We start from the raw sequence: 13,773 nt of genomic DNA on the forward strand, positions 1-13,773 counted from the left end.
ATATCAGTGAGTTACTAGAAAGTCGTGGTTGGTTGACATCATCCTGTGAAAGTGATCCCTATCTCTCCTGCTGGGTCCCCAGAGCTGCCAGTGGGCAGTTGAGATGAATCCGTTAGTAATTTCTGTGTAACAAGTTACCTCTAAACCTTGCAACTTTTAAATCCATGCCAGCTGTCTTAATATTTGCATTCTTAATATTCTTTGTGGACCAGGAATTTGGGGGAACATTTGATGGGTAGGAGGCTGAGGCTCAATTCGGTCCAATAGTAGCTAGGACAGAAGCAGTGTGGATCTGAGGCAGCTCAAGGCTGGCCACACACAGCTCTCTTCACCTTCCAGCTTTCTCTCTCCGTCCTCCATGTCCCCTCTGAGGGATGGAAGATACTCTGTGGCTGTGTTTCAGAAGGGACAGCTCCCTAGCACTGCTCCTGGGTTCTCCCTGTGTTCTCCAGCGTTCTGCCTCTTGCATGCCTCCAGACAGATGTCTCTGCTCGCCACCCTCAGCAGTCAGGTCTTCCCTTACAGAGATGATATGTGTCTCCCTGGGCTGCCTTCCTACCTTCTCTCGCCTCAGCACCCTGTATTTCATCATGTCCTAGGATGAATTTTTTTTTTTAAAGTTGATTGTTTAGAAATTTTTGGCCACCTTGTATTTAAGGTTTTACCTTAATTCAGAACTGAAACAAATTCTCCAGTTACCAACTTTGAATATTGCCTCTCTCTAATTTTTGCTATTATTTCCTTGTGAGTATATTTAACTGTTTCAGTAAAAGCACAGTTTTCATCTTGTGTCAATCGCTTTCTGTAAGACAGCGCCTCACTTTGTCACCTAGGCTAACTTGGAGCTCATGTGCAGTCAGGCTGGCCTCCAGCCCTCGAGGTTCTTTTGCCTCTGCCTCCATTCTCAGCCTGAATGTTTTTAATCTTTTTGAATATCTGGAATATATTTTGAGTCATTTCTCTGGTTCTATCTTTGGTTTAAATATTTTTTTTCAGTTGTGTCTAATATTTTGGTAAGTTAGTTCTTCGCTAGCCCTGACACTGGCCTTCTATGGACATTTTTGTGTACCATGTTGAGTTAATGTTGGAGAGCATTCAAGTGCACAAGTAGGGAGAGCACAGAATGGGCATGCCTGGGCCCGGCCTGTGCTGTGCTCTTTGCTCCTCAACTCCAGCTTTTCTTCCTGGATCTCTTATTTGAGTGACAATAAAAAGTTTTATCAGCATCTCTGTTCCTTCCTTGTATTCAAGCAGTAAGAAAGCCCTTTTAATTATTTTTTCTTTTTTTTTTTTTTAAGCAGAGGTGATGCTGATTTACAAATAATCTCAGGAAAACACATATGTTAACAGAGTTAGAAGAGAATATTACAAATTATACCCAAGTTACTGCATGTCCCCTAGCTTTCCTAGAAGCAAGCCCTCCTTGTTTGGAATGGGTCATAGTCCTTTTCTTCCTATTGCACGCCCTAGAAACCAGCTGACTCCATTGTTTTCTCCACAGGCCTTGCTTCAGGACTTCTCACATGTTTCCCAGTCTTTAATGAACTCAGTTGTATTTCACAGTTCCTTTCTTATTACCCTTGTCAGTAAAGGGTGGAGATCCATACAGTGGTCGGTGTTTGGGTTTCCAAGGACTTCTGCAAGATCCCATAGAGTACCTCAGTGGGTTGTTGCACTCATGTGTGTCAGGCAGAACCCGAGAAGGGCTTCCTTAAGGAACTTGCTACTCTAAGAAGTCATTTTCCAAACCATAACTGGTTATATTTATGCTCTCCTTTGTAGTGGTCTTTACTCTCATTATTTCATGTTGTGCCGTTTGATCTGGCTTTCCTTTTTCACTAAGGAAGAAATTGGGGATCAGAGAGATCAGTTTACTTCTAAGTTTATATACCTGAGTTTCAAAGTGAGTATACTAAACTCTCAGTCTGGAGTTAGAACCTCCTGCTTCTGAAGCCAACTCTTTTCATGATGCCACCGTTCCTACGTTTTCTAGTGAAGGAAAAGGAGAGAATGTCCTCACAGTTGAGACAGAGAAGTCATGTGATGTGTTTGTCCCCAGTGTAGTGAGTATGGTGTCCTCCTACACCTGACATGATTCTTCCCAATTTTTGTTGCCTATGAGCTTCTACCTATACCTGCTTCCTCTTGGTTCATCCTAGTCTCCCTGGACCCTGACTACAGAGCACTTTCATCTGCTGACAAAAGCCACTTAAAGAAGGAAGGGTTTATTTTAGCTTACAGTTCTGGAGCTCCATCCCACCGTAGCAGGGGATGCATGCCAGCAGAAGCGGGAGGTGCCAGGTATACTATACCCATAGTTAAGAAGCAGGTAGCTGTAAATAGAGACTGTTCATTTTCCAGCCGTTCAGACCCAAATAACCACACAGAAACTATCTTAATTACAACAATTTGGCCAATGGCTCAGGCATGTTTCTAGCTAGCTCTTCTATCTTTAAATTAACCCATTTCTATTATTTTATTTATTACCATGAGGCTGTGGCCTACCAGTGAGGTTCTGGCATCTTTCTCCTTCAGTAGCTACATGACACCTGCCTGATTCTGCCTTCTTTCCTTCTCTATCTCTGCTTGGATTTCCTGCCTTGCTATATTCTGCTTTGCCATAGGCCAAAGCAAGTTCTTTATTATCGAATGATAATAAAACATATTCACAGCATATATAGAGGACTCCCACATCAGGAAGCCCCAAATACTGATGCTCAGTTTTCTTTTTCTCCTCCTCCTCCGCCTTCTCTTCCCTTCTCCCTCCTCTTTTTTTCTTCCTTCTTTTTTTTTTTTTTTTTTATTCTGCAGAGACTCCAGCCCATGGAATGGTACTGTCTCTATTTAGGGTGGGTTATGCCACCTTAGTTAATCAAGTTAATCCCTCAAGGGCGTGCTCAGAGGATTCTAGATCCTGTCAGTCTTAACCATTATTCCAGAGTTATAATGTTTTAAAGTGATTAAATTTCTTTTTAGCCTCGTAAGTAGCCCAGCAGATAATCTTTACAGTTTTTCCCTTGCCTCCTCAGAACAAAATCTCACGGTCTTCCTTTTAAATATAGGTTTTAATTTTAAAGACAAGGTCTCATTCTGTAGCCCTGACTGACCTGGAACTTGATAAGAAGAAGAGGTTGGTTTGGAACTCACAAAGGTCAGCCTGCCTCTGCCTCCTGAGTGCTGACATTAAAGGTGTGCTCCACTGTGCCTGGCTCTTCTTCCTTTTGTGCTTATGTCTGATGGTCCTTTTAGATGTCACTCACAGTTTTTTTCTCATGGCATTTTATCTACGCTTTCATTATAGAAGCTGGCCATAGCTAGTAAATCTGAACTCTAATTGAGTATCAACAAGTCAGATTTCTTATGTTTGACTGAGTGCGCTTATCAAAGGACTGACTTAGAATTACTTATTTGAAAGATATTAATTGGCTATGTTTTCAGTTCTAGAGTCAGGGATCACTATCACATACAGCAGAACAAGCGTTGTGGTAAGGCAAGCAGTAGAAATTAGTTTTAAGGCAGAGAAAGGCTGAAGAATTCAGAAACAGCACAAAATAATTGGTCATTTCAAACTGATTTTCGCTGATCTGGGAGTACAGGTCAGGGAAGAGCTTTTGCCTAGCATGTAGCAGGCTGCATGTTTGATCCCCAACATGGAAAACAATGAAAACATGAATTTATAATTTTTGTAAAGAGGGGACAGGAGAGTGAACAGTGGAAAAGTAAGTAGTTGGTTAACAACACGCTAATTTAGGGTTCTTTCTCTCTCTGTCTCTTTCTCTGTTTTATTTAACTTTATTTTATGTGCATTGATGTGAAGGTGTCAGATCCCCTGGAACTAGAGTTACAGACAGTTGTGAGCTGCCATATGGGTGCTGGGAATTGAACCCAGGACCACTGGAAGAGCTGCCAGTGCTTTTAACTGTTGAGCCATCTCTCCAGCCCTTCTGGTTTCTTGGGAGATCAGATTTAAAAAAAGAAGAAGCTTGGTTTTGTGGTGGGGAGTATTTGCATGACTGCTTCCATGTTGAATTTTAGTCTCTCTTTTTTTTTTTTTTCCAGATCCAATATAGATCCCTAATCCAAAACTGTCCCCCACCCTGTGAAGCTGGGTATCAAATCTAGGGCCACCCATATACTAGACAAACACTTTATTGTAGAGCCAGATCCTCAGCCTTTTTGTTCTGAGGTAGGTTTTGCTAACTTGTCTAGACTAATCTTGAACTCATATAGCCCAGGCTGCCCTCGAGCTATGACACTCCTGTCTCAGCCTCCTAAGTAGCTGGGATTACTAGGCAACTTCTTGCAGCTTTTATTTAACATACTTACACATCGTACAGAGTGGATAAGGGTCAATCTCAGTCTACAGAGTGGATAAGGGTCAATCTCAGTCTGCGAAACTAATTTTTGCTCTTCAGTAAGTGGGTATAGATGTAGCTTATGTGGACACGAATGGTCTCTTCCTAGGGCTGTGCTTGTGTGCTTTTCTGACTTCACCTTCTGAAGTCACATTTCTTCTTATGCCAACAGAGCAGGCAAGTTTGTGAACTTTCCCCTTTTAGAAAAAAGGAGAAGAAACAGGAGCAATAACGGATTCCTCAGTGACAGACGTTCTCCTTCTGTGTTTCTAGGCAGTACTGTGCCATGATTGTCAGATTCCACTCACACAGTGGCACACTACCCAGCAGTAAAAAGAAACAATCTTGACATGTGCACTGTGGATGAACCACAGAGTACTCGAGTAGTGGAAGAACCAGACACGTACTCTGTGTCTGCATTTGCATAGATTATAGAAGGTGCAAACTAGCCCATAACAGCAGAAGGCAGACGTAGTGGTTGCTGGAGGTGAACTAGGAGGCGGGTGGATCACCAAAAGTCATGAAACTATTAGGCAGGAACGGTTTTCTCAGATTCAGTGACAATTTCATGGATGTCTACAGATGTCACAGTTGCAAATAGTACACATTAAGGACATGCAGTTTGTCATATGCTGCATATCAGTATAACTGTTATACGTTGAATACTGCTTCTATCCAGGACCTAGGGACTCAGGAGATAGAAGAGTAGTAAGCAAAGACCACCAGTCTCTGTCCTTAGGGTGCTTACAGTCTGGTAAACTTCCCATGAGATTTGATGGGAAGGCATCATTTTATTCCTCATCTTCTTTAGCAGATAGTTTGATAGTTTCTGCTTTGACTGGTACTGTGGGGATGGAGGGGCACATAGTACCTTGTGAGCACAGCTTAGGGATCTTTGTCCTGTTCCAGAAAGATGTTCTTGAAGTAGTGATAACTAACAAAAGATCATAGATGCTCAGTTAGGAGGGAGCTATTGTCTTGAACCCTGGTCATGCTCTCCCTGAAGTAACTACGTATCAGGTTGTCCACATCTTAGCTGTAGAAGATTCTTGCTTGAGAAGCTCTGTGGTCAGTCTTCGTCTCAGCAGGCTGTGAACACACAGATTTGAGAAGCTGAAGTGAGGTCCTGTTCATGTGCTGTGTTTGTCCTAGAGGGAAGCAGAGCCTGCCTTCTGGCCTGACCTGACAACCTGTGTCTTCTCCCTAGGGAGAAGATGAGTCCATCACCCTCAAATCCTGCACTCGGCGGAAGACAGACTCCATTGAGAAGAGATTTTGCTTTGACGTGGAAGCAGTAGACAGGTGAGGCTGGGGCATTCTTCTCAGGAACAAATCCTTGCTATATTTGGATTTCTTTCCTTTCCCTTCAGTTACAGGGTTTCTATCCCTGTCCCCCATCCCATTCTTCTGTGTCCAGTTTGAACCGGATGCTAGGTCATTGCGGAAGGTCAGTTCAGCCTCCCATTGTTTAGCTCAGGACTGAATCACTAGGTTTGTTTGGTTTTACTTTAATGCTAGTGCTCCCGTGCCCAGGAATGTGTGCTATGTCTCTGGGGGGTACGGTAGATATTTAAAGAAGATAGTCTCTTCAACCTCATTGTAGCTGGTACATGGTGGATTTTTCCTTCAAAATTACCACAATGATTAAATAAGAATTGGGGTGGAAAGAATTTTACTCAGATAATTTTTAAGGCTTGTAATTATTTGATGTACACACAGGAAAGACAAGTCACTTGCTTAATTAAGTCTATAGATAGATAGATAGGTACAAAGATGGATGGATGGATAGATAGATAGTTGGATAGAAAGAAGAAAGAAAGACAGAAAAAGATAGATGGATAAAATAAATGATAGATGGTTACAAAGAAGAAAAATAAGTAGAAAGATAGATGGATAGAAAGAAAGAAGCAAGATAAATAAGTAGATAGCTAGGTAGGTAAATAGATGTATAGAAAAAAGAAAGATAGATGAATACAAAGATAGATGAATGGATAGAAAAATGAAAGATAAGTAGACAGACTGACAGATGGACGGATGGACGGACGGACGGATGGATAGATAACTTATGCTGTTTTCCTTGAAATCTAAATGTCTCTCACTCAGGTACACCGTCCTATGATTCTTGGCTTATTTAACAGAATTACAGTTCTTTAAGGCACTTTCCTTGGCAGTGGGTTCTTTCAGTGAAATCCATGTGGGGCTCTTATCTGAGCTGCCTGTGTCAAATCAGCAGTGTTGTTAGCACCAGGGCCTTTAAACCTCTCTGCCATACCCGGGCAATACCTGGTAATCTCCTTTTTTAAAAAGCCACAGCATTTCACAAAGGTCCATGATGCTTCCGGGAGCTAAAGTGTTTTCCGTGTCTTCAGAGGACTTCCTGGGAACAGTTAAAGCTCTCTGTGGCACCTCCATCTCGTGTCAACTCTTGATAACACATCTTCGAGCCTTCCCACCTTTTTCACACTCATAAAACCTTTGCAAGCCAGGCGCGGGGGTGCCCACCTATAATACCGCCTCTTCAGAAGATGATGCTGGAGGATTACCCAAGCACGGAACTCAAGACCAGCCTGGGTTATTATTAAGACTCTGTCTTAGAAACAGAAAAAGGAGGGAGGGGGCTCTACGGGCAAAAATTGTAAGCCAAGAGCAAATATTTCATATTTAGCACACAGAGTAAACCTAGAGAGTCCATATCTCCTGGGAACCTGTCTGATTCCTCAGAGGCTTGATGCAGATGGTGTTGGGAAGGGTTCAAAATGAGACCGTTGCCTCTCCCCTGAGGAGCAGTGTGGATTGGTAGGAACAGGAAGCCTTCCAGTGCTCCCCGTGGACCTTATGGATTAGGTACTATTCACCATAGCTTCTTTTGCACCTCTTGTTTGACATCAGTTGCTTGTAGATTGCTCACATATGTACAAAGTGAGATGTGAGTGTGTGTGAGGGAGAGTAAAGAACTGTCCACATGACTGCTCCATTATTAAGGATGATTTTTATTGTAGATATGAGAGGGAGGATGGCCAGAGGCATCTGGAAGAGTTGAGAGCAGAGAGAAGTGGACTGAGCCTGGTCAGCAGACTGGGCATGGCCAGGGCTAGGGAAGTGGAGAAAATGGTAGAGATGGTGAAGTAGCAAGACAGAGAGTAAGGCACAGAGCGAGCAAGGAAATAGTAAGAGATAGTCAGAGATCCAGAGACAGAGCGAGAAAGAGAAAGAGAGACTCCGGAGAATGGTGCTAGAAGGAGGTGAATAAGCTGGTAGAGACTTCAGAATGTGTAACAGGTGCACATTCTAAGGGAGCCTGGGGTGGGCATGGGCTTCGATCACAACCACAGGTAGCCATTTGTCCTTTCTGCCAGAGGTAAGAGGAAACAATGCCTTTTGGCAGAGGGAACCAGTTTTACAAGTTCCTGAGGAATGCTGGCTTTTATCTAAGCACCAGAAATCCTCCTATAGTTCAGTCTGAGCTCCTTTCTGGATATTTGGACAGCCAGAGACCTGAAGTAAGAATGTTTCTGTGTGCTAAGTGTCTGATGTCCAGTGATCTCTGTGGTGTAGATCCTTTCTCTGGAGGACTCCCACCCTGTCCTTTTCACCGGTGCCCATCAGCAGGGAGGGGCTGTTGCTAGAGTCTGCTTTTCTAGACGATGCCTCCCTAGATTCCTCGTCTCACTTGCTGTGCCATACAGGTAGAGGCCAAAGGGCAAGTTAGCTTCTAGGAAATGGATACAAAAGAGGAAACAACAGAAGGACTGGAATGTTCCTAGAGTGTGTTATGGGTAGATTAGACAGCAGCTACTGCTACATAAAAAGTTACCTAGCAGCTGTTAATGTATCCAGAGCCAAGTGTGATTTGTATTGTCGAGACTAGGAAAAAAATGATGTGAAATATACCATGTAATATGTGGTATTAGGGTCTCAGTAGTGGGGTTCGGGTTAAAATGAGGTTGTTAGGGTGGGCCTTGTGTTAATGGTTAAATTGTCAGCTCAACACATTCTAGAATCATTGGGGAGAAAGCTTCAGTGAGGGATGATCTAGATTAGGGTAGCTTATGAACATGTCTGAGGGGGACTGTCTTGATGCTGTTAATCGATGTGGCAAGAGTCAGCCTCAAAGTGGACTCGGGTCCTTGACTGTATAATAAAACCAAAAAGTGAGCTGAGCATAAGCACACGTGCTTTCAGTGCTCTTTGCTGCTTCACTCTGGATGCGATGTGACCAGTTTGTCTAGAGCCGCTGAAGCTGGGACTTCCCTACAAAGGTGGAACGGAACCTGGGGCTGTGAGCTGAAATGACTCTCTCAGCCTCCCCCAAGTTGCTTCTGTCCAGGGCATTTTCTCACAACAGCAGGAAAGGAAATGAAGTTGGCCCTGAGTCCCCGTAGCTGGCACCCTAGTCAACAGGGGCTCCAGATCCAGAAACAGACACACGTGTAGGGAAATGCCCCATGCATGTGAAGACAGAGCAGGGTGATAGTCTCCAAGTCAAGGAACACTCGACTATGGGCAATGCACCAGAGGAGGAGGCATGGAATAGGTTCAGTGGGCTTCAGCAGGAATCGACATGGCCAACACCGGCCTTCCTATGTTGTGGCATTTCATTATAGCAGTGCCATGGAACTAGCCTGGTATTAAACAGGGGGGACCTGTCTGCAAGGCAGAAGTCCATGGCAGCCAGTGTCCACCCCCTGAACTCCACCTCACAAAACAGACCATTTGCATGAATCACCTCATCTTTTCTATTCTCTGCTTTCCCTATTCTCTGACTTAGGGTTTCTATTGCTGTGACCATGGCAGCTCTTCTAAGGGAAAGCATTTAATTGGGGCTAGCCTACAGTTTAGACGTTTAGTCCATTATTGTCCTTGGTGGGACATGGTGGTGTGTAGGCAGACATGGTGCTGAAGAAGGAACTGAAAGTTTAGCATCTTCACACTGAACAAAGCTTGAGCGAAGGAGACCTCAAGGCCCACTCCCATAGTGACACACTTCCTACAGCAAGGCCACGCCTTTTCCAGCAAAGCCACACCTCATCATAACACCACTCCCCATGATCCAGTTACATTTAAATGATCACCTCCTCCTTCCCTCTCTTTTTCTCATTCCAGCTCCTTTTCTCCTCTATCCCGTCTTTGTCGATAGCTTCAGTTTTTAATAGCTTAAAAAGTCAAAAGCTGCTGGGCAGTAGTGGTGCACACCTTTAATTCCAGGACTTGGGAGGCAGAGGTAGGTGGATCTTTATGAGTTTGAGGCCAGCTTGGATTACAGCCTAGTCTACACAAAGAAAAACAAACAAACAAACAAACAAAAATCTATTTTTTTTCTTTTGGTTTTTCTATCATTGTGCTACAGACTCAGCCTTTTGAAAGTTTGTATTTTATAATGGTAATTGATTAGATTTAACATTTTTTTATTTGAAGCGGATCAACTTTTTCTGTGAGATTTCAGTGTAAGCTTCTTGGGTTAAAAATGGACATCATGGGAAAGGAGCCTTTCATGGTGGTCATATGTGGATCATTGATACTAACCGGTGTCTGCGTCTAGTCACTTGAATAATTAACTCCATCATGCATTGTTATGAAAATTAGTGGGCAGATGTAGGGAAAAATATTTGTTTAAGCTGAAGACTCCCACCATAGTGTTAGTCAGTTGCCAGCATCCCTGGATTGGTTTGTTTTAAAGAAATTCCTCACAGATGTGACACATAGATTATTTTCTCCTGAATGTTTTCCATGAGGGGCCAGTAGACCATATGGAAAATAATAGAAATAGAAACTCTGATTCGCCTCTGATTCAGCGATTCAGCGTTGTGTGGGGGGGCAGTGTTTATATTTGGCGAGAGGAAGCCATTAGAATGCTTTATTTTTTTCTGAAGATGATCTGATGCCAACAGAATCTCTGTTCCATGCCCATCCCCAGCACTGACAAACGGAGAAGTGCAATAAGGACAGCTTCCTGGAGATGCTGAGGGGTGGGAGAGGGGGGGCTTGGGACTATTGCTGGAACGGAGACTGGTTCAGCCTCCAGCTCACCGTCTCCTGTCTCAGCCCCCTGAGAACGTGAGGTCGCAGGCCTGTTCCACAGGCCCCGCTTAGACTCTTCTGACAGACATGTAGGAGGCTTTAGAGATCGATTGGTTTTTCTTCCATGGAGGCCTCTTGTGATTTTCTTTTAATGTGTTTGGAAGTTTTGTAAGTGCTGCTTGAACAGTTGTGAGTTCCTTTCCCTTCAGAGCCATTCTCAGCTCTCACACACCCCCTGGCAATGCTGCCCGCTTCTTCCCCACAGCCATCCTGTATTAGCTGTTCAGTCTGGAATGTTCTGGATACTTCTGTTTAATTGAGTTTATCTCAGATGATTTACTTACAGAGCAGAAAACCATAATTTTTTTTCATAGTCTTTAACAGAGTACTATGTGTATATGATTTCTCTCTTTTTACTTTGAGACCATGGTGCTGGAAATGGAGAATATTAGTTAGCTGTAAATTAAGTTAAAACTCCAGCAAGGACGCACATTATTTGCTATTGTGTCGGGGTGTGGCACTGGAGGTGAAGCTAGAATAGCAGAGCCCAGATATTTATGGAAGATCTCTGAAAAAACATTGGTACCTTCCAGTCAGTCATCAACCATCTTGCTAAGTTGTGTTTTCATAGAAGGCTGCAAATTATAGGTTAGATAAAAGACAGAAGGAGCCCTATGTTTGACCTGACCCTCACTGGCCATGTGACTGGTAGTAGGAAGATGGGCATGAGTGACAGCCAGGGAGGTTCTGAGGATGGCATAAAGCAGTATGCCACTTTGATAGAGTCCTGTGTCTGACACTGTTGTTTTTCTGCACTCCAAACTCTGGGGCTTAATTTTCCTTATGCTAAACCTTACCTTTGGTGAAAGCTCTCCCGTCTGCCGTCTGCCTTGCTGTAAGCCTGCTTCTTGTCTCATTGCGCATTGCTGATTTATCTGCAACGTGAGAGGAGCGTGAATACAGACACAGGAAGGGTCCTTGAGAAGAAGGCCCACTAGGGGGAGATTCTGTACACCGTGCTGTGCTTCTTAGCTTGATTCCCACAAAAGAGGAGGTTTTATGTCCACATTCAGTTTATGATCTCCCCAGGAAACCATACTAACTTTAAATGCAGACAATTTATGTTCTAGCTCGGTAGGAGCATGGGAATGGCTTGATTCGTGTGTCTTTGTGGAATTGTGTGACTCTTGAGATGGTGTGTTTTCCGAAGAGGATCTTACATAACAGACTATTTGACCGTTCGGCCTCTAGGTGGCAGTTTTGTATGTGCGTTGGTTGTGCTCAGGTTCAGTTGAACAGTGGTTGTCAGTGAGACATTGATAATTCAAAGTCAGCTGGGTGTGTGGTTTCTGTAGAAGCTACCATGTGTTTGAGTATTACGACTCCAGGCAAAGAGTGTTCTCGGTGACTCATCCTTCCTCTAGAAGTTCCTTCCTCTCACCCTTTCACGGATCGCTCATACCTCCTTTCTGGCAACAGCGAGCCTGCCCAGTTAGTCAGGCCTCAAACATTGCGGCTCAGCTGCTGAGCTGAGGTGCCAGGCTCTTTGCTTCGGGATGATGCCTGCATGGGCAGCAGACTTGTCCTTCTGTCCAGCCTGTGCTGAGAACCAGGCCTCTCCTCCCGGTTACATTCTTTATCTCACCCTGCAGATGAACTGCTTTCCTGGTCTCGCGCTTCCCGCCCCTCCCCACCTCACTGCTTGTTTGAAAAGCTATTTGACTTTGCCTTCCTGCCCCTTTGGTTGGAGCGCTGGTCTCAATGCCATTGACCTTTCAGGCAGGAAATGGCTTTTCCTTCCTCAGAGGGTGTTATGCTGCTCTGACTGCGTGGCTGGGGGTGGGGAGAGGCATGGGGGAGGGGTGCTGTTCTTTCTGAATTGCTTCCTGGCTCTCAGGGATAGTAAGGTGCTGGAGAAGTTCTTGAACTCTTCAATTCACTAATTCAGAGTTTACTGAAGTTTTAGGGGTGTTCCTTTGGCTTCTGATTAAGCGAGAGTGTTGGCTATTTGAACCTGTTTTAAGTAGGAATGGGCTTTGGTGGTTAGTGGAGTATTTAGGAGGGTGACCTACATAACCTTATTTCTGTGCTCTAATCAGTGTGGTGAAATTAGTTGCTTTGTGGGTGAGTGCACTCATTTATTTATCTGCCAGTTTCTGAACGTAGGATTTAAAACAACTCAACACCAAAAATTTTGCTATTACATAAATCCCCCCCAAAGAGAACAGTTGAACCAGTAAATTCCACTTGTTCTGTTTATCAGGAACTGGAAGAGTACAGTCGGCGTGTGTGTGGGCAGCAGGCAGATGAACCCAAGGAGAGATTTTCTTAGTTTGGAGGCAGTAGCAGTAGCGGGGTTTGGATCGTCCCTGTGCTGCACCCATCCCATCCATTAGTGGTGTTTTCTTCCCGGTGCCCGTTGCTGTGGCTGGCCCATGGTGCATACTTAGAAGTCACTATCAGTTACATTCCTGGGCCATACAGTGTAGTAGGCCAGAAATTTGTCTGGTGTTTTATGAACTTATTCTCTCTTTAAAGAACTGCATGAAATGACCTGCTGGGGTTGTCAGTATTTACTCTTTAGGCTGTCATTATTGTCAGGGTCCTACTTATTCTGAGACCTCCCTCTCAAGAGGTTGGTGCTTTAGGCTTCAGTTGATAATGATTCTTCCATTCATTAGAATCAGATTCTTTCTGAATAATTGATTCGAAGCTGCTTAGGACATCTGAGGGTGTGTGTGGAGGGAGGTGTACTCCCTTCCTCTCTCCAAGGGCACATATGCTCCTTCCAGGTAAGGTCACTGCAGCTTTATGGTGCAAGTGTAGGCCTTGTTTTAGTCTCTGGCCTACCTGGATGCGGTAGCAGATTTAGCTCTTAATAGTAACGTGGCATTTTTCACTTTTGGAAAGTCCCAAAGGACAGGAGATGTAGCCCCGTGGTAGAATGTTTGCCTAACATGCATGAGGCCCTGAGTTTAATCCCCAGACAAATAAGCAAATTAAAAAAAAAACCCAAGCAAATAAACAACTGAAGAAATTAAAGGGGGACCCATAGTAGCATTCAATTCATATGTTTTTGTGAGAAATACATGATAATTGAAATGAAGTCCTGAGCACAGTGTTTGGCGTGTAATAAGCAATATATCTTAGCTATATGTGGGAGCCACCAGTTTATGACATCTGGTTCCCCTCACCTGAGCTTCCAGGCCACCATAATAATACCTGATGGTTGGCAGCTGCCTGGGACCTGGGTTTGCACTGCTCTTTCTTTATATGCCTGGGCCTCCATTCATAAGTAAAAATGCAGAGGCAATAAGAAGCCCAAGTATATATTCCTTAGGCAATAGAGCTTCTTGCCTAGTTTCCTTCTCTTGATAACTTACCTGCTTGCTTTCCTTCC

At 44.0% G+C, this 13,773-nt stretch overlaps 1 protein-coding gene across 4 annotated transcripts in view; it reads left to right on the top strand.

Moving 5' to 3' along the window:
- The window catches only part of Arhgap26 (Rho GTPase activating protein 26), a 397,026-nt gene that overhangs the window by 134,510 nt on the left and 248,743 nt on the right, over positions 1 to 13,773 (top strand). For all 4 annotated transcript variants that reach the window (XM_026783646.1, XM_005356026.3, XM_026783647.1 and 1 more), the window contains exon 10: positions 5,563 to 5,657. In XM_026783646.1, coding sequence (XP_026639447.1) covers positions 5,563 to 5,657 — 95 coding nt within the window. The remainder of the gene's footprint in view (positions 1 to 5,562; positions 5,658 to 13,773) is intronic.

The sequence above is a fragment of the Microtus ochrogaster genome, chromosome 18 (assembly GCF_000317375.1).
Source record: "Microtus ochrogaster isolate Prairie Vole_2 chromosome 18, MicOch1.0, whole genome shotgun sequence".
Classification (NCBI taxonomy): Eukaryota; Metazoa; Chordata; class Mammalia; order Rodentia; family Cricetidae; genus Microtus; species Microtus ochrogaster.